The sequence below is a fragment of the Barbus barbus genome, assembly GCF_936440315.1.
Source record: "Barbus barbus genome assembly, chromosome: 22".
Taxonomy (NCBI): Eukaryota; Metazoa; Chordata; class Actinopteri; order Cypriniformes; family Cyprinidae; genus Barbus; species Barbus barbus.
In genome coordinates this window covers 11,080,402-11,107,714 of record NC_136750.1, presented here as the reverse complement: position 1 = coordinate 11,107,714, position 27,313 = coordinate 11,080,402, and the positions used below count along the sequence as shown (strand labels likewise).

The window sequence follows — 27,313 nt, the reverse complement described above, 5'->3', positions numbered from 1 at the left end:
CTAAGATTTGATTCCCTAAAAGCTAAAATAAGAGCTAATAAATTCATTACAGGGCAATAATTGAGATGTTCCAATCAACTAAAGATGTTATAAATCTGCCTGGAAGAGGATGTTTGTCTATTTCGTCCTAATGCATGGTGAGGACGTGAGTAGTTGAATCTTGGGGTCAGAAAGCCTAAAAAATATATATCAAACAGCCTCTACGTTACCACATGTTGTTAAAATGGGTTTCAAGAAAAAACTCCTGTCTCATCAAAAAAACTAACTCCAGCATATTCAGTAGTCAGATACGACTGGAACTTCAAATGGCACTGGCTTCTATGGTCCGATGAAATGTGAAAAAGAGCTTTTTGGCAGCAAACCCACCAGATGGGTTTGGTGCAAACAGTGATAAAAACTACCGCATGTCCACATTTAAATATACTGCTGGATTTTTAATGTTGTGGGCCTGGCTTTTTCCAACCATACCAATACGGATTTCCGTATTTTCCAACCTCTGAGGGACGACCCATGTGATTAGCATTGGTCCGAGGCGCCCCCCCCCCCATTTTTTTGGGCTATTACCTAAATAAACTGCGAAAAGATTGTTTTCTAAAACATCATGGACTGAATGCTCCTGAGAGCGCTGCACGAGCTCGCGGCACCATCTGCAGGACAGGTAAAAGCGTTCAAATGATTCAAAGTGCCAAACGCGAGTAGAATCATCTCTGAAACGTGTTACTCCACCCGGTGACTTTATGAATGGCAGTGAGAATTTGAGATTGCTAGTGCTGTCATAAAATTTGCAACGGTTGTGATGTAATTATATAATAGGCTGTAGTCAAACATGCTACATGTCTACTGTTACAGTACTGTTTTTAGTTTCAATTCACTGTTAGTGCTAGCTGCGCTGTGCTTGGTTTGAGCCACTTTAATTTGCATTTGGGAACGCAACATTTGTCATTGGAAACGTTTATAGATCTGTTGTTGTTTAAGAGAAGTTTCAGTGTCGCATAATCCTTCAGAAATCATTCTAATATGCTGATTTGCTGCTCAAGACATTTCTCATTATTATCAATGTTAAAAAACAGTTTTTTCTGCTTGATATTTTTGTGTAAACAATACCACACAAACATTTGTATAAAATTAAAAAAGAGAGCGAAATTAATAATTTTATTCATCATGAATGAAAGTGATAAAGTGAATGAAGACATTTAGAATGATTTCTACTTAATGCATTAACAAATGTAATTAATATATTTTATAAATTCAAATAAATGCTGTTCATTAAACTTTAGATTTATCAAACAATCCTGAAAAATAAAGTATGACCATTTCTACTCAAAATATGAAGCAGCAAAATTGTTTTCAACATTGATAATAATGATGAGAAATGTTTCTTGAGTCAAATAAATTGTAATGATTTCTAAAAGATCATGTCACACTGAAAACTGGAGTAATGATATAGAAAATTCTGCTTTGCATCACAGGAATAACATTACATTTGATAATATATTAAAATTAAAATATTTTACAATATTGCTGTTTTTAATGCATTTTTTATTTTGATCAAATAAATTCAGCCTTGATGAGCAGATGATGTTTATTTTAAATCATTAATCATTTATCATTAATAATTGTAATGTTTCCAAACTTTTGGCAGGTACTTTAATAGTAATAACAATTCTATATACTTTACTATAATACATTATAGTACTTTATTATAATATATTATATTGTCATCATGATTATTAAATGCTGCTTTTTATATTTTATAGGACAATAGTATGTATTATTATTACAATATAAGATATATCTTTTAATGTGCTAAAATATATACTTTTAATAATAAGTGCTGGGGGTGTGTCTTGGGGCGTGGTCAGATTTTCCTTTCTTTTTCGTCTCTAGCTGATTACATGCCTGACCAACAGATAAAAAATCTAAACCTGACTGCCTGTTAGAAATCTTATAATGGACCATGGTTGGATCTTCCACCAAGACAATGATCCAAAGCAAACATAAAAATCAACGCAAAAATTTGTCACTGAGCACAAAATGAAGCTTCTGTCATGGCCGTCCCAGTCCTCTGATTTGAGCCCTATAGAAAATGAGTGGCGTTAACAGAAGAGAAGCACCACCAACATGGAGCTGGTATTCTGAAGGATCTGGAGAGATTCTGGATGAAGGAACGATCGCTGATCTCTTGTCAAGTGTTCTCCAAATTCTTCAGGCATTATAGGAGAAAACTCAAAAATGATTGAAAACTAGTTACTGGGTGCCAGTAACTGTGGCTAATGTGAACTATAGAAAACATTTATTTCATACTAAGTGAGTTTCCCCCACTTTCCATTGTTTTACTTCAGTGAAAGGTTAAAATTTTGTAAATGTTTTGAATGAAAGATCAAAAGGATAAACAATGCAGATTTATTTTCACAGCCACCTTTGCTCATATTTACCAAGGGTGCCAATTTTACTGGGCAGCACTGTATGTGAAATTAGTGTTAATTTTTGTTTTCTGTGAAAACAATCTTTTCTCGCAAAATTAACGATGCAGAATCCGATTTTGATATAAATACAGAGCCATTTGGCCTGGCTTTTAGCAGATATTACTCCTTGAGGTCAATGAGGTGAAAAGCGGTCTTGTGATATCAGTATAAAGTTGATTTTGGGGTAAAACCTTTGATAGTGCTTGCATTATATTGTTTAGTCTTTTATTGCATGTGCTGTTTGTTTGGGTTTCATTTGGGAACGCATGTAAAGTCTGACGCGCTTTGTGTTGCACATCATTTACAAGCTTGGAGCGTGTCTCCATCTCAGCCGCTCAGTCGACAAACTCTTCCTCTACATATGCTGCGAGTTTGAGTTGCTTAATGTTCATCTGGGAAAACAGTGTGCGTTATCTCACTAGATTTATAACGTAAATCATTCATATGCCGACACAGGGTAATACATCAGCATATTTCAAAATTTGTTGTACATCGCTATTTCAAAATAAAAGCTTGAACCCTGGCTCTGAGTTTGCATGTGGCCAAATATTAAAATTATATGAAAAAAAAAAAAATATATATATATATATATATCTATATATCAAAATCAAATCACTTTTATTGTCACATCACCACAGCACGTGTGCCTTCGTGAGTGAAATTCTTGAGAGCGTGCTCCAGACACTGCAGAAACAATTTACATATAGACATTGCCATACATACGTACAGACTTATACAGATGACAATGTGTAATATACACATACATATACTCAGTACACACAGTGTACTATTAGACAGACATACAGTTACCGATACACATTATACACAGTATGTAGTACACATTCTACGTTATATACACACAGTAATATGCGAAGATGCAGCAGATTATATATAAACCGGATGTGCAAATGTCATGGATGTGCATTGGATGGTATCCAGTGCTGGCAAAAAGATTGTTGTATTTGTGCAGTAGTGTACTGGTAGTCCAGTTTGAACTGTATGGAATTAAAGTGCAGTGCGTGGTATATTGTAAAGTGGGAGTGTGCTGTAGGGTGTATTAGTTTTTACTGTTCATTAGCCTGATAGCCTGAGGAAAAAAGCTATCCCTCAGTCGGCTAGTGCGGGATCGGATGCTGCGGAGACGTCTTCCTGAGGGCAGCAGAGAGAGCAGTCTGTGGGACGGGTGGCTGGAGTCATTGATGATCCTCCGGGCTTTCTTTATACACCGCCTGGTGTAGATGTCCTGGAGGGAGGGAAGCTCACCTCCAACAATGTGACGGGCAGTTCGCACGACCCTTTGCAGAGCTTTGCGGTTGCCAGCAGTGCTGTTTCCAAACCAGGCGGTGATGCAGCCTGTCAGGATGCTCTCCACAGTGCAGGTGTAGAATGATCTGAGGATGCTGGGGCTCATTCCAAACTTCCTCAGCCGTCTCAGGAAGAAGAGGCGTTGGTGTGTCTTCTTCAGCACTGCATCTGTATGAGCGGACCATGTGAGATCCTCAGTGATGTGAACACAGAGGAATTTGAAGCTGTTTACTCGCTCCACAGGTGTCATGTCGATGGTGATGGGTGTGTGTTCTCTGCTCTGTCTCCTGAAATCCACCACCAGCTCCTTGGTCTTGTCGATGTTGAGTGAGAGGTGGTTCTCTTGACACCATTTAGTCAGGGTTCTCACCTCCTCTCTGTAGGCCGTCTCATCGTTGTCAGTGATCAGGCCTATCACCGTTGTGTCGTCAGCAAATTTGACGATGACGTTGGAGCTGTGTGTTGCTGTACAGTCGTGTGTGTACAGGGAGTACAGGAGTGGGCTGAGGACGCAACCCTGAGGAGCACCAGTGTTGAGGGTCAGCGGGGATGAAGTGTTGTTGCCCATTCTGACCACCTGACATCTGCCTGTCAGGAAGTCCAGGATCCAGCTGCACAGAGATCCGTTTAGTCCCAGAGTCTGGAGCTTCTCAACTAGTGTGGCAGGCACTATGGTATTGAATGCTGAGCTGTAGTCCACAAACAGCATTCTCACATAGGTGTTCTTATTTTCCAGGTGGGAGAGAGCAGTGTGCAGGGTGAAGGCAATAGCGTCGTCTGTGGAACGGTTTCTGCGATATGCAAATTGTAGGGGATCCAGTGAGTCAGGCAGCACAGAGCAGATGTAGTCTCTGATGAGTTTCTCAAAGCACTTGCTGAAGATGGGTGTCAGAGCAATGGGCCTCCAGTCATTCAAGCATGTGATTTTATTTTTCTTTGGTATGGGCACAATGGTGGATTTTTTGAAGCATGCGGGAACCACAGACAGAGAGAGGGAAAGGTTAAAAATGTCTGTGAAAACCCCGGCCAGTTGGAATGCGCATGCTCTGAGCACACGGCCTGGGATGCCATCGGGACCCACAGCCTTGCGGATGTTCACCCGTCGGAAGGATCGGGTTACATCTGCGACAGAAAAGGAAAGTGCGCTCGCCTCTTTTGCTACAGCCGCGGGAGCGCGCTCTGTGTGGGCGGTGTTGTGAGCCTCGAAACGAGCATAAAAGTGATTAAGTTCGTCCGGTACAGAGGCGGCAATGTTCACAGTAGCTGGTTTATTCCCTCTGAAATCTGTGATGTTGTTGATACCCTGCCACATGCTTCTTGCGTTGTTGGTTTTGAATTGTTCTTCATCTTTGTTTTTATATTGTCGTTTGGCAGCTTTGATTGATTTCCTGAGATCGTAACTGGCTTGTTTGTGATCGTCAGAGTTTCCGGATTTAAAGGCAGATGTCCGCGCTGACAAGGCTGCTCGAACATCGCTGTTAATCCACGGTTTTTGGTTGGGGTAGATGCGGATTGTTTTTGTCGGTACTACATCCTCTACACACTTCCTGATGAAACACGTTACAGTATCTGAGTACGCCTCTATGTCGTCATCAGACGCTGCCCGGAACATGTCCCAGTCCACGTGATCAAAACAGTCCTGTAGTATAGCGTCTGATTGGTCCGACCAGCATTGAATTGTCCTGAGGGCGGGTGCTTCTTGTTTCAGATTTTGCCTATAAGCAGGCAGGAGCAGAACGGAAGTGTGATCCGATTTGCCGAAAGGTGGGCGGGGGAGCGATTTGTAGGCGTCCCGGAATGGAGAGTAGCAGTGGTCAAGTACACGATTACCACGCGTGTTGATGGTGATGTGTTGAAAGTATTTTGGAGCTATTGTTCTGAAGTTGGCTTTGTTGAAGTCCCCCGTAACAATAAACGCTGCATCTGGGTACGCGGTTTCCTGCTCACTTATATTCCCGTACAGTTCCTTGAGTGCCTGGTCTGTGTTGGTTTGAGGGGGAATGTAAACAGCTGTGATTATGATCGCTGTAAATTCCCTCGGTAGCCAGAATGGTCGACACAGAAGCATATGAAATTCCAGATCAGGGGAGCAGGAGGATTTAATAGAGTGTAGGTTCCTTTCATCACACCACGAGTTGTTGATAAATAAACAGACGCTCCCGCCTCTGCTTTTCCCTGTGAGCTCTTTCGTTCTGTCCGAGCGGTGCACGGAGAACCCCGTAAGCTCGATGGCTGAGTCTGGAACCACTGCAGACATCCAGGTTTCTGTGAGGCAAATAATGCAGCAGTCCCTTTTTTCCCGTTGGTATGAGATGCGTGCCCGCAGTTCACAGAGTTTGTTGTCCAGTGACTGAACGTTAGCCAGCAAAATAGTTGGGAGAGGAGGTCGGAGGGGACAGCGTCTGAGTCTGACAAGGACGCCGGCTCTCTTCCCCCTTTTCCGGCGGCGTTTCCTCGGTCGCGATCGTGCAGTCCAAACAAAGGGCTCTGATGCGGTGTCTGTAAACAAGGCGCCGGCGTTCAGGAACTCAAAGTCCGGTTTGCGTTGCGCGACGAAGGAACCAATGTTTAAAAGCGTGTGTCTATCGTAGACAGTTATACTGACAACATCTAACACGTGAAACAACAAAATAACAAATAAAACATAAGAAACATAAGAAAAACTGCAGAGTTTTCTTGGAGCTCGTAACACGGCTGCCATGCTCGGCGCCATCTTGGTTCTTGGTTCATTCTGTGTATGTGTATATATATATATACACATACACAGTGGGTACGCAAAGTATTCAGACCCCCTTAAATTTTTCACTCTTTGTTATATTGCAGCCATTTGCTAAAATCATTTGTTCATTTTTTTTCCTCATTAATGTACACACAGCACCCCATATTGACAGAAAAACACAGAATTGTTGACATTTTTGCATATTTATTAAAAAAGAAAAACTGAAATATCACATGGTCCTAAGTATTCAGACCCTTTGCTGTGACACTCATATATTTAACTCAGGTGCTGTCCATTTCTTCGGATCATCCTTGAGATGGTTCTACACCTTCATTTGAGTCCAGCTGTGTTTGATTATACTGACTGGACTTGATTAGGAAAGCTACACACCTGTCTATATAAGACCTTACAGCTCACAGTGCATGCCAGAGCAAACGAGAATCATGAGGTCAAAGGAACTGCCTGAAGAGCTCAGAGACAGAATTGTGGCAAGGCACAGATCTGGCCAAGGTTACAAAAAAAATTCTGCTGCACTTAAGGTTCCTAAGAGCACAGTGGCCTCCATAATCCTTAAATGGATGACGTTTGAGACGACCAGAACCCTTCCTAGAGCTGGCCGTCCGGCCAAACTGAGCTATCGGTGGAGAAGATTGTTGGTGAGAGAGGTAAAGAAGAACCCAAAGTGGCTGACCTCCAGAGATGCAGTCGGGAGATGGGAGAAAGTTGTAGAAAGTCCAACCATGCAGCCCTCCACCTGTCGGGGCTTTATGGCAGAGTGGCCCGACGGAAGCCTCTCCTCAGTGCAAGACACATGAAAGCCCGCATGGAGTTTGCTGAAAAACACCTGAAGATTCTCTGGTTTGATGAGACCAAGATAGAACTTTTTAGCCTTAATTCTAAGCGGTATGTGTGGAGAAAACCAGGCACTGCTCATCACCTGTCCAATACAGTCCCAACAGTGAAGCATGGTGGTGGCAGCATCATGCTGTGGGGGTGTTTTTCAGCTGCAGGGACAGGACGACTTGTTGCAATCGAGGGAAAGATGAATGCGGCCAAGTACAGGGATATCGTGGACGAAAACCTTCTCCAGAGTGCTCAGGACCTCAGACTGGGCTGAAGGTTTACCTTTCAACAAGACAATGACCCTAAGCACACAGCTAAAATAACGAAGGAGTGGCTTCACAACAACTCTGTGACTGTTCTTGAATGGCCCAGCCAGAGCCCTGACTTAAACCCAATTGAGCATCTCTGGAGAGACCTAAAAATGGCTGTCCACCAACGTTTACCATCGAACCTGACAGAACTGGAGAGGATCTGCAAGGAGGAATGGCAGAGGATCCCCAAATCCAGGTGTGAAAAACTTGTTGCATCTTTCCCAAAAAGACTCATGGCTCATGACTCAAAAGGGTGCTTCTACTAAATACTGAGCAAAGGGTCTGAATACTTAGGACCATGTGATATTTCAGTTTTTCTTTTTTAATAAATCTGCAAAAATGTCAACAATTCTGTGTTTTTCTGTCAATATGGGGTGCTGTGTGTACATTAATGAGGAAAAAAAATTAACTTAAATGATTTTAGCAAATGGCTGCACTATAACAAAGAGTGAAAAAATTTAAGGGGGTCTGAATACTTTCCGTACCCACTGTGTATGTGTATGTGTATGTATATATATGTGTATGTGTATATGTGTCACGGTCGTGTGGAGTGAGATCAAGCGCATGACGAAGAAGACCGTTCAAACAATCCTTTTAATAATCATCCATAGAGGAACCGGTATTCCAACATAGTGTCCAAACATCAACACAAACAACATTAATAGCCGGTGGGGACTGAACAGAAACAGGGACTATACTTATACCAAAGCAAGAGAGGGACTAATGACTTAATGGAATGAACTCAAGTGAACAGAATGAACTAATAAGGGCAACTCAGGAAAACTAGGTCAAAGACTAAAGCCCTATTCGGACGCGACTAGTTTTCTAAACTACGTTTGAGTTTCGATTCTTATCACCTGATGTCTGCGATTTGTCATGTACCAATTTGGATGGGATTACCATCTCTGTTGCTGTCCCAATGTGCCTACTTTTGGTGAAGAAAAAGTACTCACTTTTGAGCGTGTAGTAGAAGAGTAGGCAAGCTTTAGGACTTACTATCACGTCACACAACTGCATCTTTAATGGACTGCTCTGTCGCATCTGTTACACGCACACTGTCACTGTAAACTGGCCTGTCAATCATCTTGTCACAGTTAACATCGTCCACATTTCATTTAATTTAACTTTCTACTGTATTGGGGAGAAAAGAAGTAGCTGGTTGATCTGCCAGTCACAGGTCTTTCTTGCTTAGAACTTTGCTCATATTTTCTGTATAGTGATGCAATTAAAAGTTAACGACCAAATGGATGTTTATAAAAGTTCACATAGCTGTTGCAGATAAAATATAATACGGATAACAATAAATACATATTTTACCAGGTTAAATGTTGATTATTATGCTGCGTTCCAGGCAGGTTTTTGAGCCTGTAAGTCACGACTTCAAACCACGACTCACGACTTTGTAGCGTTCCAGGCAAGTCACGCCAAACTGCCTGAGCACAAGGAATTGTAGCTAGATGTAAACAAACCAGCAAAGCGGACCTTACTGGGGTTATGCTCATTTACAATCATTTCTATCGCCAAAGGTGTTTCCTTGGTTATTTGCGGGAAACAGAGGAGGAAAAACGGCGCATAAGGCAAGAGAAGCTGTTATACCTTTTATTATATGTTATTTGTATATCCGTAGGGGCTGCCATTGTTGTTTCGCAGGCTATGTGACGTCATAGCGCAGAACTGGGAGTACATCGATCCAGTACGAGTTCACGGGTGGGAAGTCAAGGGTTTGACTGCCATTCCAGTGCACTTTCAAGGGTAGAAGGTTGGAAAAACACGGGTTACAGGTTGCCTGGAACGCAGCATTAGTAGCTAAAACCCCTTTTTGTAACCCGTCTACCTAACGGTCGATCGCGCGCATCCGCCACATTTGTAGTTTTTTTTAATGCGTTTTATTCGCGTTTGTAATCCTTCGCCAGAGCGCAATGGATTGGGGGCAATTTTAGCCATTAGAGTGTGCACGGATCCACACGTCAAAAATCAACCTGAAATAGTAGAGCATCCGGGGACATTTTCTTACTCTTTTCAACATACTATGCTTTGGAACACACTTATTGTAATCTCACATACTATTTAGGATAGATAGTATGAACACTGGGATGCAGGGTGTGTTTATTACAGAGGTGGGAGGGTCTATTTTGTACATGGGCGTTGCAGAGAGTGCATTTGCGTATAGTCATTCAGATTGATTACATTAGTATAATCACACAAATGCCATGGTGAAGCTAAATGGGTATAGCAAAACCATGTTAATACTTTAGTTGAACTATTTTATTTTTTTATTTATTTGTAGTAAACCCTTGTTTAATTTTCATAAAGGTACATATGTAATTAAAACATTATGTAATTGAGTGCAGAAATTAATGTAATCTTACCTGACGCTGATATTACAATAGCCAGTCTTAACAGTTTACGTGATCTGGCTCTTGATTTTATTACTGTTATAATTTTTTTTCTTTGATGGGAGGCAAATATATCACGTCACGTTGGCCAAAACACACAAGGAAAAGCGTTGTGGAAAAAAAAAAATATCGCCGACAATTACAGGCATTCAAATTTAGACGGGATTAGTTTTCCCAGAGGATCACTGAGTTTGCTGAAAAGCAGTAGGTAATTTGCTTTGGAATTATTAGAGGTTGTGTGAGAAAAACACAGACGTGGCAGATTCGGACGGGATTAAAATCACCAAGTATTGCCCGATTCGGACGGTAATTGTTTCTCAGGGGGACGTAAGTGATTTTCACCATATACAGGGGGTAGTTGGTGATTTAATTGCCGTCCGAATCCAAGACGTCTGTGTTTTTCTCTCACCACCCCCATGAAAATCCCTGGCCAAATTACCTACTGTTTTTTGACAAACACGGAGTCGTGTGGTAATTGAATTGCCGTCCGAATCCACATCTCTGAGTTTACAAGAAGAAATCGATTCTAAATTCAGCGTTTAAACCCTTTTTTGAGCACTCCCGAACACCGTACAGTAGCTGTTGTACTTCGGTGTAATTTGCATATTTAATTCTGAAATGCTGGAAATTAAGTATTTAAAAGAACAATACTTCATAACTGCTCCACCACAGCGACTGGGAGCAGAAAGAGAAGAAAAGCACGTAAACATTCGAAGTGGGTCTTTATTATGGCAGCAGCAGGTATGCAATACAATTTTAAAATGTGTTATAAACGGATATATATTGCATATAATTATATACAACTATAGCGCGTATTTTCCCATTTTTAAACATGAGATTTAAATAATCAAATAATAAATAGGATTATACATTATAAAATATGCTTGGAATAATAAGAATATATTTTACATAAGTATTTTAAAATACATTTTACACAATAAGAATAAATTTGTAAATAAAATTAATTTTATTAACAGCAGACAATCACGTGACTGGCCACGTGAGCAGCGCGTTCTCTGGTTCGCAGGGTGCACTGTGAATGAATCACCATCCGAATCCACGAGTTTTATTACTGAGGTCATATGTAAATAAATTTTTACAGATGTCCATATGAGAAACAATTACCGTCCGAATCGGGCTTAAGTCTGTGAAACACAAATTTCTCTAACGACCCCCTATAAAACTAGTCCCATCCGAATAGGGCTTAAGGCAGGAGAACAGGAACACAAAAGTCCACATCTGTGACAATAGTCAGTATGTCTGTTGGGGAACCATCAAAACAAAGTGTTAACATATTTAGCAGACATGCTACTAATTCTCTAATGACTGCTAGTTGACATGTATTTGCAGAGTTACTTATCAACAACTGTCTAAGGGTATTAATACAAAATAATCAAACTGATATTACAGTAAAAATAGTTCAAAGCAAATGTGTCATTACACATTCATCTTGTAATATCTGATCTTATGTCTGTTTCAGAAAAAAAAAATATGTATATATATTTTATTACTTATAAATGGTCTTTGTCTGCTTTAAGCAAAGCAACATAAGTAACACACATGAGTATTTAAAAACGTGTATCTAATATATCGGATAAGATCGTATCCAATAAGATTGTGTATCCAATATATACTGCATTACAAATGGCATATATGATGCCTTTGCCAAACATATGTAAGGGAAAACACTGAGATACCGGTGCCTGAAAGTGCACATTGTCAAGCAAAGTGCTTGTTTATACATTTACAACTGTATGCAAGTTTATACATTTATTCAATAACGTGTGTTTGTGTATAATTGGCAGAAAACAGAATGTGCTGTCTCTAATTGCACACAAGTACCATCATGCATCCTAAGTCTTTAGGATCATAAAGAACATTAGTATTAATTCAAAGATGTTTAGTTGAATCAGGCAGTGGATTTTCCAATCTTAAAAAAAAAAAAAAAAAAACCCTGTAGGCCGAATTTTGTTCTTTTTAGCCATTTTTTCTAGACCATAACATAGGCTCCCTTAGCTTTTTAGCTATACAGTTTGTCTAGTTTATTTTGTAGTCTGGAGTATATATATTTTATTACTGTCAGATAAGGGTTTTTTTAAAGATAAAAAGGTTGGTTGCGAAAGAGCAACTTCTGCTGTCCTATATCCTTCTGCTTTGCTATATTACTTCCTTTAGGAATTTACCCATTTTGTAAGCCCCTAGTTTCGCCTGTAAGCCTTTTGTGTTTCTGTTCTGTTTTGATTAGTTAATACATTTTCTGCTTCACCTTTTTATAGTTAATGAAGGAACTGTTTAACTTCCAGAGTGATGCTTTTGAGATTTTGAAGGTATTATTTAACAAAAAAAAAAGTACTGAAATATAAACAGTTTTGTGCTCAATCATAGGACTGTTGCTAATAGTAGCAAAATATTATTGATATTGTTTTTGAGATCAGTCAAAAATCAATTAATCTAGATTTTTTTAATCTAGACTTTGAACAGTTCTTGATACACCAGGTATATTGAGTAAGCAACAAATTAATATTTTGAAAATACTTCAAATAGAAAAAAAACACATACACAAATATGGGACTGCTAAATATTTTTTGCATGTCTGAGAGTTTAATAAAAGTCTAATTATGCAGTAAAATGTAAGTGAATGTACCTCAGGATTCTTTATACTACTATACATTATATTGTTGGATGAAATGGTTTTACATCAAGTCTTTGAGATTTCTGGTTTTCCTTTTCCTTGCACCAGACACTCGTCTGCTGAGTAGGTGAGACTTTACTAAACACATTGATAAGAATTTTTCGGATATCTTCCCCTCGCTATTCCAGAACTTTTGCCACTCATAATTTCATCTCCTTTTATATGCATCCAGTTCATCATAATTGTCACATATCGCGTTACTTCATCCTGTTTTGCAGCAAGCTCACCTTGTTCTTCAAACCTTCATCTTGCTTACCCATAAATTCAAGTGTCTCGGTCACGCTTACTGAACATGTATCGTCTTTAATTGTCTCCAGAGATTGCATGCGGTTGATATTAAAGTAGCATGTTCATCTGATAGTCTTGGGTCTTCATGCGGAGAATTTTTTTTTCTTAGCTTATCATTTAATGAATTGACAGCCTATCAGTTAAACTTCAACATGTTTGCTATTTGTATATTTGTATTGAATTGATCTATAGTATTGTTACAGTTTACACCGAAAAAAAACTTCATGGACTGACTGGTTAAATTGAGCCGCAGCCAAAGTCAGTTTTAAAGTCTGTATTAACTGTAATTTGCAAAGGACTTGACAATCCTCCAAGGTTGGTTAGCAAAAGAATATCATAATGCTCCAGGATACTGAGGAGGACACCAGATGCTGAATAAACTGTTTTTGCGAGAACAGCTTATAACTACTACTCACACTAGGCACAGTTGCCTTGTACCGAGCCTGTGCACATTTCGCCCCACTGACCTGCACTCACGCTGCACTTAACGTTCCGGGCCAGAGCCTTACGATGGAACTTTTTCATTAGAAAAAAACAGGAAGAAAAGTGTTTTTGCTAAGTGTTTTTTGTAACAGTAGATTCTCTTTTAGGGAATATTCACAAATAATTTTTATACATAAAACATTGTATTATTAAAAAAATTAAAACAGAAGGTATTGCACTCCCAAAAGAGCTGAAAGTTTGTTCTGTCCTTGAAACTAAAAAGAGATGACACAATGATGACAGAATTTTCATTTTTGTATTATGTTACATATTGATCATGTGTCTGTCTTCTACAGATGTGACCAGTGTCATGGAATATAATGAAAAACTTGCTCGTTTTCGTCAGGGTCATGTCAACCCTTTTGACAGGAGAGAGATCGTCAGCAGCACTGAGGGGAAGGATCCTCCAAAACATGGTGTGTCAACTTTTGTTAAATATATTCTACTCTCCTGAAGGTACAGGCAAATTATTACCACCCTTAAAAATAAAGGTTCTTTTTTTTTTTTATTGGCATTGATGGTCCCATGGAGAACCTTTAACATCCATGTAAGCTTTTTGTTACACAAAAGGTTCTTAAGATGTTTTTCACGCAAATAATAATATATATATATATATTTTAAGAACTATCCACTTAAAGCTTCTTTTGGGAACCTAAAATGGTTCTTCAATAGCATCACTGCAGAAATACCCTTTTAGAAAGTTTACTTTTAAGAGTGAAGAGTCTGTATGCAACCACCAACTTTATAGCAAACTACATAGGTAAAGTCGTGGCAAACAACCATCCAAAATGCCCTAACATTTTGGTAGCATCTTTTGCATGGTTAAGCACCACTCATATTTTAGTGTACAGGGATGTGAGACTGTTAGAGAGAACAATAAACTGGAACTAGATGACAGAACTGGTGACTGTTGTATCACTTCCTGGACTGAACAGCAAATATGCACATTCACAAAAAGATACAAAGACTCAGTCCCCCTCTTCAGTTTGCACATTTAACATTCTCTAAAACAGGTGTATGTGACAACATGCTGTGCTGTGACGTCTATGCAGGTCAGTCCAAAAATCATCTTATATATGCATAATATAATTTATTTTTTTAATAATCTTAAATGCTGTGATAACACATTGACAAAATGTACTTTATTTATTTATTTGAAAAGAAATAGATGAATCCCATGCTTAGACCTTTTGCAGAGTTTTAATAGTTCCCGTTTTATTGGTGTTTCAGCAGTCTTTGATTCTATCAATTTCATGAAAGAACATGATATAATTGAAAGATTTTATTCTATTATTAAAAGCGTCTCCTGGAATAAAAATAATTTTTGTTTGTTTGTTTTATGACAATTTATTGCTTAGTTTTTTGAGGTTTGAAGTTTTGAGGCAGATGTCAGTTTCTGGTAGACCACACTTTTTAGGATGATCTTGTGGAACAAGTTGAAATTGGTTACGGTTTTTCAGTTTTCGGTGTATAATAGGCATGTCACAATTCTCAATATAATATCAAACCATTCGGTACGACATCCGCGGTTCAATACGCGCTTGTGAATTGCGGTTTTTCGGTTTTGCATTTAAATAATATCCATGTTTTATTTCTCTCAGAATTGGCTGTGTGTGTGTGTGTGTGTGTGTGTGTGTGTGTCCGTGAGTTCATGTGCTGAGATGAGGAAAGGCCTCCCCGCTTATATTTGAAAAAGCGACACACGCTGAGCATCTTCCCTTGTAATGACATGCAATGATAAGCCTTTCTAAACTTGTCCAACAAAAGAGAACATTATAACTTGTTTTTACTTGACAGCATCAGTTGAGTGTATGAAATAACTTCCTTTTGTGATCTGATGTGGCTTCTTATCACAGAATCACCGAAAATATATTCCATTCTGTAATAAAGGCTGTGATTAGAAGTGGTGTACAAATATACTTATTATGTAATCATTATGAAAATACCCGAGATGGCTTGAAGTCAAATCAAGTCACCTTTATTTATATAGCGCTTTTAACAATATAAATGGTCAAAGCAACTGCACAATATCAAAATAGGAAAATAGTGTGTCAATAATGTAAAATGACAAGATTAAACACTTAATTTTCAGGCATTTCATTATTGAATTCAGTGATGGCATTGTTCAGCTCAGTTCAGTTTAAATAGTGTTTGTGTAATCAGGCTGATGATATCGCTGGAAATTAAGTGTCCCCAACTAAGCAAGCTAGAGGCGACAGTGGCAAGGAACCAAAACTCCATCGGTGACAGAATGGAGAATAAAACCTTGAGAAAAACCAGGCTCAGTCAGGAGGCTAGTTCTCCTCTGGCCAGAGGAACCAGCAGTTTGTTCCAACTGCAGCAAAGTCAGATTGTAAGGGCTCAACTGGTTCCAGTGGTCTTTTCCCGATGGCTGTCTAGGTGGCGGGGTCCTCACTTAGGATCTGTCTCTGGAGCTCATCTAGGTGTCCTGGTCTCCGCTGACATTCAGGGCTGTAGAGGTGCTGATCCACCATCTGATCTGGATACAGACTGGATCTGGTGACTGCAGTGACCATTTGGGCTGGATACGGACTGGATCGGGTGGCTACGGTGACCTCGGAATAAGAAAGAAACAGACTAATATTAGCGTAGATGTCAATCTTCTTACGATGTAACAAGTACATTGTGTGTTATGGGAAGTGTTCCCGGTTCCAGTTGACCTAATTAATGCAGCCTAACAATCCTTTAATGGTTTGAATATTAGAAGCGTATTAGTGTGTTATGTGTACGCCAGGTTAAAGAGATGGGTCTTTAATCTAGATTTAAACTCAGTGTGTCTGCCTCCCGAACAGTGTTAGGTAGATTGTTACAGGGTTTGGGCGATAAATAGAAAAAGGATCTGCCGCCCGTAGTTGATTTTGATATTCTAGGTATTATCAAATGGCCAAAGTTTTGAGAACGTAATGGACGTGGAGGACTATAATGCGATAAGAGATCGCTCTAGTACTGAGGAGCTAAACCATTCTGGGCTAATGTGGTCATACTTCCTGGTTCTAGTAAGAACTCTAGCTGCTGCATTTTGAACCTGCCGGAGTTTGTTTATTAAGCATGCAGAACAACTGCCCAATAAAGCATTACAATAATCTAACCTTGAGGTCATAAACGCATGAATTAACATTTCTGCATTTGATATTGAGAGCATAGGTCTCAGTTTAGATATATTTTTAAGATAGAAAAAAAGCAGTTTTAGAAATGCTAGAAACGTGGCTGTCAAAGGAGAGATTGCTATCAAATAGCACACCTAGGTTCCTGACTGATGACGAAGAATCGACAGACTAGCCATCAAGTGTTAGACAGTGTTCTAGGTTATAACTTATAACCAATAATTAACACCTGTTTTTTTCAGAATTTAGCAGTAAGAAGTTACTTGTCATCCAGTTTTTTATATCAACTATGCATTCCATAAAATTTGGTGTGTTTCACCTGGCCGTGAAGAAATATAGAGCTGAGTATCATCAGCATAACAGCGAAAGCTAACCCCGTGTTTCCTGATGAAATTTCCTAAGGGTAACATGTAAAGCGTGAAAAGTAACAGCCCTAGTACTGAGCCTTGAGGTACTCCATACTGCACTTGTGATCGATTTGATACCTCTTCATTCGCTGCTACGAACTGATGGCAGTCAGATAAGTACGATTTGAACCACTCTAATGCACTTCCACTAATGCCAACAAAGTTTTCTAGTCTATTCAAAAGAATGTTGTGATCAATAGTGTCGAACGCAGCGCTAAGATCCAGTAGCACTAATAGAGAGATACAACCACGATCAGATGATAAGAGCAGGTAATTTGTAACTCTAATGAGAGCAGTCTCAGTACTATGATACGGTCTAAATCCTGACTGGAAATCCTCACATATATAATTTTTCTCTAAGAAGGAATAGAATTGTGAGGATATTACCTTTTCTAGTATCTTTGACAGAAAAGGGAAAAATCGAGATTGGTCTGTAATTAACTAGATTGTTGGGGTCAAGTTGTGTTTTTTTAACAAGTTGATACAATTCTTCCTCTCCTATAGTAGAGATTGAGTGGAATTGTTCCTCAGGGGATCTATTATAGTGCACAATCTGATGCAATACTGTATGATGGCTGCATGGTTACAATTTGATCTCTAATAGTATCGATTTTGAAAGTAAAATCGTTCATAAAGTCATTACTGCTTTGCTGTTGGGAAATGTCAACACCTGTTGACATTTCCCAACAACAAATGTCAACAGCTTTATTTTTTTGTTAATTTTGCCACTGTATTGAATAAATACCTGGGGTTATGTTCACTTTCTTCTAAAAGAGACGAAAAATAATCAGATCTAGCAGTTTAATGCTTTTCTGTAGGATAGGATACTTTTCCGCCAAGCAATACGAAATACCTCTAGTTTAGTTTTCCTCCAGCTGCGCTCCATTTTCCGGGCTGCTCTCTTTAGGGCGCGAGTGTGCTCATTATGCCACGGTGTTGGATTCTTTTCCTTAATCTTCCTTAAGCGTAAAGGAGCAACCGTATCTAAAGTGCTAGAAAAGAGAGAGTCCATAGTTTCTGTTACATCAAGTTTTTCTGCGCTGTTGGATATGTTGAGGAATTGAGATAAATCAGGAAGATTACTTACAAAGCAGTCTTTTGTGGTAGAAGTGATGGTTCTACCATATTTGTAAGAAGGAGTTGAATTTACAGCTTTAGCTATATGGATTTTACACAAGATTAGATAATGATCTGATATATCATCGCTTTGCTGCAGAATTCCAACACCATTAACATCAATTCCATGTGACAGTATTAAATCTAGAGTATGATTTCAACAATGAGTAGGTCCTGACACGTGGTGTCTAACCCCGATAGAGTTCAGAATGTCTATGAATGCTGATCCTAATGCATCTTTTTCATTGTCAACGTGGATATTAAAATTGCCCACAATTAAGACTTTATCTGCAACCAGCACTAACTCTGATAGAAAATCAGCAAATTCTTTATAAAGTCTGTATGGTGCCCTGGTGGCCTGTATACAGTAGCCAGTATAAACATCACGGGGGATTTAACATTAATACTTTTTTTCTCTAGATAATGTTATATATGAAGCACCATTACTTCAAAGGAGTTATACTTAAAGCCTGTCTTCTGAGAAATACTGAAAATATTGCTATAAATTGTAGCAACATCTCCCTCTTTGCCTTTTGGACGCGGCTCATTTTTAACAACTGTAATCTTGGGGGGTAGACTCGTTTAAAATAATGTATTCATCTGGTTTTAGCCAGGTTTCTGTCAAACAGAGCACATCTAGTTTATGATCAGTGATCATATCATTTACAAAAAGCGCTTTCGTAGAAAGGGACCTGATATTCAGTAAGCGAAGCTTTATCATTTGTTTCTCTGTGTTATATAAATTTTTTATTTGTTGAACATCAATTAAGTTGTTACTCATAAATTGGTTTGGATGTTTTTTGTATTTTCTAGTTCGGGGAACAAACACAGTCTCTATAGTGTGATATCTAGGTGAAAGAGTCTATACGTGCTGAGAATTAACTGACTTCTGTGATGTGTGAAGTCGAGCATCATTAGCGCCGACGTGGATAACAATCTTACTGAATTTACATTTAGCATTAGCCAGAACTTTTAAATTTGCCAATATGTCAGGTGCTCTGGCTCCCGGTAAACATTGGACTATGGTGGCTGGTGTCGCTATTTTCACATTCCGTACAATAGAATCGCCATTAACCAGAGCACTTTCATCAGGCTTCTCGGTGGGTGGGGAGAACCTGTTTGATCGGAACGGAAGAGCGGTTTTGACCCGCGACTAGGCCGCCTCACAGTCACCCAGTTGCCCTGCTTCACGGGCTCTAGTACTGGAACCGAACAATGTACAGGACTCCCTCAGGGTTCCCACGGGTCATGGAATTTCTATTCCAGACATAGAAAGTCAGGGAGTTCTATATTATTTTTGTCCAAGTCATGGAATATCAGGGATTTTTGTTCGTCAACTCCATTCAGTACTCGCGCGCTGTGTTCTGTGTAAAGAGTGTGCACAAACAGCCGCGTCTCTAACACGTGTGAGCCATGAATTGAGCTTTTCTCAGCATCTTTCTTGTGCCTGAATTGGCAAATACATAAAGTATGAAAATACTCATCTTGGCAAGTAACTTTGTAGCTTTAACAATGATTAATCTATATTTAATTTTTACAATGGAGTACATGCACCCTGTCGACCGGCCATTTTTTGTTTTATTTTAGAGCATCTTCTGTTACGGGCTTGCACCCAAACTGCACTGCAATCATTTTCCCAAATTTAATTTGTGTGGAAATATTACGTTATTATTATAATTAGTCTGTAAACGGCCATTAACAGAGGCCAGAGGCTAACAAATGCTAACACGAAACATGCATGCTGCACTCGCGGTTTTAGATTAAAAGCGAACGCTCAAATTAGTCAGGTTAGTTTGATAGATAATATAGGGCTGGGCGATAAAACGATAACGATATGTATCGCGATAGACACGTGAACGATATCAATAAAAAATGTGTTCGATAAAACGTTCGATATTTTTTATTCTTCGTCGGAAGAAAACAAAGGTTACGAAGCAAGTTTGGTTGCATTAACAAAGGCACTCGCTCTCTGGTAACCTAGCAACGTAGGGAGTGACACGCTAACAGCCAATCATGTAACAGTATCAAGTTTGGTTGCGCCATATCGTTGTCTCGTGTCTAAGTGCGCACGCGCGGCTGAGAGTGCACGTCTGCAGCCAGACCCTATTGGCTGGTCTGCTGGATTCCTCTTCATAAGCAGAAAATGAGTGCCGCAGCGAGCGAGGAAATTGTAAATAAAAGAGAAAGTCAGCTCGCCAGTATGGCAGTTTTTTGGATATTATAAGTCTGGCCGTAGTCAGACCAAATGTCGTCTGCAAATTATGCAAGACTGTCGTCCCCGCCAAGACTGGTAATACCACGAACTTGATGTACCACCTTAAAAAAAATCAATAATTATCGATATCGACCGATATGAAACGCTGATATCGTGATACAGTTTTCAGCCATATCGCCCAGCCCTAAGATAATATCAGAAATATGGTGGAAATTAAGTTATATTTTACCACTTAAACAACAGAGAGTGAAAGTAAGATAGAGATTCAACAGAAAAGCGAAGCTACACGGAGCTACAATCGCAAACCTCTCAGCAGCACGGCCAAACAGGAAGTCCCAAAAATGCAAATAAACAATATATTGTTACAGGCGAGTGTTTATTGTCCTTACATTTCATCATTCAATACGTTTAATGTTATATCTTCTTTATATTCAGTTACAGCGATAGATGCCTATTAGGGTTGCGGCGATAGACGTTGTTGACGGTTTTACCAGTGTGAAGATGCAACACCATTTGTGTCACTTGCCCACTTGCCAAGACGATGGCAGAAGAGTTTCAAAATGACATGCAAAAGCGCCTGTTTTAAAAATATTTTGGATTTTGAAAAGCCTTTTGACTTCTGCCATTTATCTAAGGTGATATTGAAAGTTTTTTTTGTAACATTAGTTTCTTATTTATTCGGTTCCACAGTGTTTGCTGATTTTTATTTATTTAAACTGTGTATTTTTTTATATTTTACATCAAGTATGCCATGTCTTCAAGCTTTCTTATTCGTTTTGCTAATAAATATACATTTCTTATTTATTTCAGTCATAACCACTCTGTTCGAGTCAGAATATTCCTGAACATTATGTTTGGCGGCCGGCTTCACTTTGAAGGGTTCAGTTCTGAGCTATTCAGGTTTGAACCCTCTGAAGCCTAAGCAATTGCCAGATATTTTACATGCAACAGTTGTATATTCCAAGTAGAGTAATATAGTACTGTGAATAAATTTGGACAATTTAGCAATGAGCTGGACAGATGATATATCTCTGTTAGTGATGCACGATATACCGGTACGGGAAAAAGTACCGGTATATATTATATTTCAAACGGTACGATATCATAATTTTGCTCAATTCGGTATTTCATACGCTGCAGTTGCAAAATGCACCTGTAGGTGGCAGTGCTTCCCAAATTGCTGCGCAACCAGTAAAATGTGACAACAGAACAACGCGATCAAACAGATTCAACTCTATCAACGCACCCGAAATTAATAAACAAAGAGAACAGTAGAAGTGAAATATGGCATTACTTTGGATACAAAACAGATGACAAAGGTGAACAAACTGACCTTACTACACCTGTATGCAAGCATTGCTATAAATCATGTGCTTCCACAGAGACAACACATCAAACCTTTTTAAGCACTTGTCACTTGCTCATCCTGATCTTTTCAGGTGAGTGCATCATTCATAAATTCAGATTTAATTTGAACTTTTATTTACAACTGATCAACACACACACGGATGTGATACAGTAAGATCAAACGTGCATGTGAGACACGCTAGAACCAGTGAAGTTTTGGTCACGTAATATATACATTTGCATTTCATACAATCGAATATTAATTGGATTTGAATTGAGCAATAATTTTGCTATATTCATTCATATCAATGATATGAAGGGAATATTTCTGCCGCGCTGTCGACCGCTAATAAGAAGCAGCCGAGAGAGTGAGATTTATCTTTAATGCTTTAATTTTCTTTGGCTGAGTCTGAAATCTGAAAACAATCTGAGAGAGAGAGAGAAATAATAATGTGATTTTGAATATTACTTTGACTGTTAGAATAACACTTTACAATAAAGCAATATTTATTGCCTTAATTGCGCAACCTTAGTTGTATTTTTTTTCTTCAAACTCAGTTAAAATGTAACCTATGTTCCCGGTAGGTCAGACATTTTGTTTGCGCTGAAAAGATAAGAAGATTTGAATATATTTTCATCTTATTACTTCAGTTAGCCTATATTTTTTTTCTCCAACATCAAAATGTAACATATGTTCCCTGTAGGTTTTTTGTTAATTTGATACAAAGTTATTAAGATATGAATCTGTTTTTATTATTCTTATTATTCTTATTATATTTAATAAAACTGTTCTAAATTCACTTATCTTTTGAGGCTGGTTATTTGTCACCTATGGTATCGATTTAGTATCGATACCAGGGTATTACATTCTGGTATCGTACCGAAGCCAAAATTATGGTATCGAGCCATCCCTAATCTCTGTGGACAAGCAGTTAAGTGATCATGTATCTGCATAAGGAGGAGGGTAAGCACATGTCTGTGCGACAGACTATGGCAAGTGTGAGTACGGATGAACTTTATATATCTTATTAATTGTAGTGGGAGGAGTTACGATCAACTGAGCATCAGCTGATGCAGCAGGCACGCCTGAACTCCATTCGTCGCTCAAACTAGATTTGTTACCACAGTGTTTACGGATCTTCAGTTTGTATACTTAAACTTTGTGTAAGTTATTTGTTATTTTATATTAGGCTTATAGCATTTTGTATTTGTTTTGGTAATAAAGGTTCTATGTTCTACGTTGTATTTTGTTGTAGCTTGAATTGAATTCAAGCAATTGATGCTGACTTGCCGCTAATTTGAAAGTGAAAGTAAAATGCACACGCCACTTTTACAAGCTATTTAAAACAGAAGGAAATTGAGGAAAAGCGGGAAAACTACCCCAACCCAGCCTCTCCCCCCACGGTGAGACCGGTATTACTGGTGTTGTCACACGTCGATTAAACGTTGGAAAAATTTCCTCACCGTCACAACCCTAATGCATATGTGAATTTTCTGCACGAGGGCACCCTCTGGCGTCCAGTATGAATGAAACACACATTACATGTGTTTATAGCGCTCAGTAATGGCCAATCCATCCTGTTTTGTGTAAAAATCTGAAAAAAATACCTCTTTTTAAACATATAATAATCCACGCTTTTTCCCGTGTAAAGAGGTTTACAGAAGTTTTTTGCTGCTAATTTGTTGCAACCCCCCCCCCCCCCCAAAAGACACGGAAGTACGCGTCCTTCAAATCTTTTTTTCCACATTTTTATTTGTTCTATATGTACCTTACATAATTTTTTAATACTCTACTCAATATGTGCATGGACAAAGATGGATGCTTTATGCAAATGTATGTTTATTATTATTGAAACCATAGTCAACACAGAGCATGAAGACTAGACATGTTTCAAAGGTCAGATGTTTTTCAAAGAACTTGTTCATGTTTGTTAGACACATGAAAAAAAAAAAAAAACAGGTTCCCATTACTTCTGTTTCTTTGCACTGAGCAATTTACTTACATAAACCTTTTTACATTTTTGCAGGACAGGGCAGTTCACTTCTTCTGAACATGCAAAATGTACATTTATTATTTATTATTTATTATTATATTTGTTTGCCACTCTCTCTGTGCCCACATACTGCATTTTGATGCAGTATAATTTTGATTTTCATTTATATATTTTACTGTTTTTGTTGTCAGACAACGGAATTAATATGAAATAGTGACTGAAACGTGACCCATTAAGATTACATAACCAGCTCTCCCTTCCAATATGTTAATCTGCACAAAAATCCTGATAATCGAGCCTTCGTCTGATGAAATCAAATACACAAGATAATGACAATAAGTGTGCTGTGACTTCAGCTATACTTGCATGTAAAATTAAAGAAACAACATAATATCTGTGTTTAACTGAAAGGGCTGCTCCTCTCCGCCGCACGCTGAACAGAGCAGACGCACAGAGAGAGAGAGAGAGGTGTGTGCACGCGCTGGGACAGCAAGACCTCGCGCTCGTGCGTCAGCGAGTCTCGGTAACTAAATAAGATTTGGGCAAACCCTAAAGATTTGTCACTAGGCGATATTTTGAAGAGGGGAAAAAAAAGTCGCTAAAGGGGTCTCGCTAAGTTGGCAACACTGTGCATCTCTATTTCTCCAACTATGGGCTTTGCCACGGGTCAAACAGAAAATGCGTGCTGCGTTAATCGCGCATTAATAAAATTAGTTTATTACATGGATAAGTTGTGCAAAACGAAGTAAAATCAATGTGACCCACCTATCAAGTAGAAACAATGCAATCTTGGGGTCCGCTTCCAGGCCTTAACGCGGTATTAACTTTGACTATATATATATATATATATATATATATACCACAGTGTCGGACCGAGTCCCAAAACGCACTTGTAGCCAATCAGCAGTAAGGGGGTGTGTCTTGTAATGATAGAGAAGAGAGCACTCAATTTGAGTGCACGGGACGGACATTAGCGGAGCGACTATAGATAGAGAGAGATGGCAGATAAAAAAAGGAAAATATCAGAGAAACAAACCATTATAAAGAAAGGTTACGATCAGGCAAGAGGTAGGACCCACATAAATATCAGAGCAGCTTTCCAGCGGTGGAGAGAACTAAAGGAGCGGGAAGGCCTGGAAGCGGACCCCAAGGTTGCATTGTTTTTACTTGATAGGTGGGTCACATTGATTTTACTTCGTTTTACACAACTTATCCGTGTTGACTTTTGTTTGAATATGCTTGCGTGTCATTTTCACTTGTTTCCACGATTGTCGTTTCCATGGTCGTGTACGTACATGTGGGATGGAGATTTCAAAATAATGGTGAGGTCCTGTTGGGGTATGGGTGTTTGTTTTGGTGCTTTCAGATATCAACATTGTTTGGCAAAAATCGCTTAGTGCACCTTTAATGATTACATGAAGACACACCATGTCACACAGACTTAGTAGCTAGTGTTGATGAATTGTTTAGTGAGAAACAAAAGTGCTTGCTCAAGGAAAGATCAGTGTGTGATCTGAATCAATATCATGTGTCCACAGAGGTGAGGTCGGAGATCTTTTCCTCAGAATCCAAAACTCAAAGTTCAGACCGAGCAATGGATCTGGGCTTGGCCGAAGACCATTTCTCTCGACCTGTGGTAAGCACTTAATCTGCAGTTGTGATTCAGTGATGACTATTCAGTGATAAAATCAGTGACATACCGCCACCTGCTGGTGGGTTTCAGTTTCATTTTTAAAGTATAATTTCAGTTATTTAAATAATTTAATATTTCTATGTTCAACAATTTATATTTAAAACAGCAATCTCAACATAAATGTATTAATTTAACTGCATTCATGCCACCTCTGAGCCTCATTAAACGTACCTACAAGCCACTTTTATGTTCTTCTGTGCCATCTCTGTAGTACAAATAATTTTTTTATTAATACTGATTTCATATGATTGCTAACTTATTTGTCGTATTCTACTTATTATATTGTTTAAATTAGAAATTCTAAAAAGCTTATAAATTTAAATTTTTGAATTTGACATAGATGACATACTTTTAATAAAATTAGAAAAATAACATTACAAAGGTTAAAAGAAAATGCCCCTGTAAATCACTTTGAGTCAAATATTATCTTGTATTAGGAAGGCTAATTTTTGATCAGAATTTTTGATTATTGATCAGAAGGTACTCCTAATTTTTTTTTTTTTATTAGGAGGACAAGCGCTCCTAAAAAAGAAAAGTATGCTTATTGTAACAGTATTTTAGATCCCTGCATGAGGTCTTAAAGAGACAGCAGCCTAAATAAACTTGCTGCTGTCTGTCATTACTGTCTATTTATACAGTGAAGACTATCCAGTGTTATTTTACAGTTGAATAGATTACAAATTTAATTTGTATCTTGTTTTTGTTTGTGCTATTGATTGTCATTCATTTATTCGTTCATATTTTATTATTTATTTGTCTTGTTTAGTTATAATAAATTCAATTCTGAGTGCACGTGATTCTTGGGTGGGGAGGGGGCGTGGCCCATGGGAAATAGTCCTGCCACCACAGCTGGAAAAAAATCCTAGAGGAGACACTGCAAATTAAAGTAAATAATTTGGCCCGATGAGAAGCAGGAAGAATGTACAAGAATTAAACTGGACGAGTTCTTCCTGCACTCTAAATCCCCTACTCCACACCGGAGCCTTCATTTCTTCCCTGATCTTCATGCCGAGGTTGCGATCATGGGAGAGGCCATATTCAGTTTGCTTATTCAGCCCCAACATCGCTAATTATTCCAGCATTCTGGGGCTGAAGCAGCATAGTTATGTTGCGATGCCTAGGGTTGAACAGATACTTGCCAGCTATCTGTCTCCTAAGTCAGCATCTTCCCACCGGCGCTACCCACCAAGCCACTCAGAACAACTTCAGCTTTGGTAGGTAAAGCTTTCATGGCAGCGTTTCACGATTCAGTTAATTTACGATTATCACTATTAACTCAATATCACGATGCGTCACATTCTCAGTTTTCAGTATTACTGCACATGGCTAAATTTTTATATAAATTTTAAATCAAATAAATTTTGTGCAAAATTTACTTTTTTTTTTTTTTTTTATATAAGCAGGCTACTTTTTAAAATAATTACTTATTTAAAATAACAGTTCTTTAAGTATCTGAAAGTTTACAGAAAATAGTTATGGGTTTTAATTTTTTTCCTCAGCATTATTGCCGTTTGATTATCATAGACAGTGGCAGCTTTAACAGGCTGCATTCAGACTAATGCACAGATCTATTTCGATATATGTTTTGTCCTGTTCTGAAAACATAACTGACTGTGTGTACATCTATTTCGTATAAAAGTATTTGAAAATCCAAGAAATATTCCGAATCGATTCAGAATCGTTGAAAAGAGAATTGCGATGCATCGGAGAATAGATTTCTTTCTCCCACCCCTACACAGATGACATCAGGGAGCTGGGAAGAGCCGTAGATTTTTCAGTTCAAAGCGGTCACATTTACTGTGGTACACCCTGAGCAGGATCTGGTGATGGAATAAGAAGTGTTTACCCTCTTGAGAAAGGAGGCTATAGAGCACATCCCTCCGCTCAAGAGGGAGTCCAGCTTTGACACCTTAT

At 38.6% G+C, this 27,313-nt stretch overlaps 1 protein-coding gene across 6 annotated transcripts in view; it reads left to right on the top strand.

The window, feature by feature from the left end:
* def8 (differentially expressed in FDCP 8 homolog) overlaps window positions 1–27,313 on the top strand; it is a 95,312-nt gene that overhangs the window by 15,973 nt on the left and 52,026 nt on the right. For 2 of the 6 annotated variants that reach the window (XM_079446894.1, XM_079446896.1), the window contains exons 2-3: window positions 13,799–13,918; window positions 25,245–25,342. In XM_079446894.1, the coding sequence (XP_079303020.1) occupies window positions 13,813–13,918; window positions 25,245–25,342 (204 nt within the window). In that variant the 5' untranslated portion in view covers window positions 13,799–13,812. Of the gene's footprint in view, window positions 1–13,798; window positions 13,919–14,454; window positions 14,555–25,244; window positions 25,343–27,313 lie in introns of those variants that run through there. The other 4 variants (XM_079446893.1, XM_079446898.1, XM_079446895.1 and 1 more) reach the window with 4 other exon arrangements.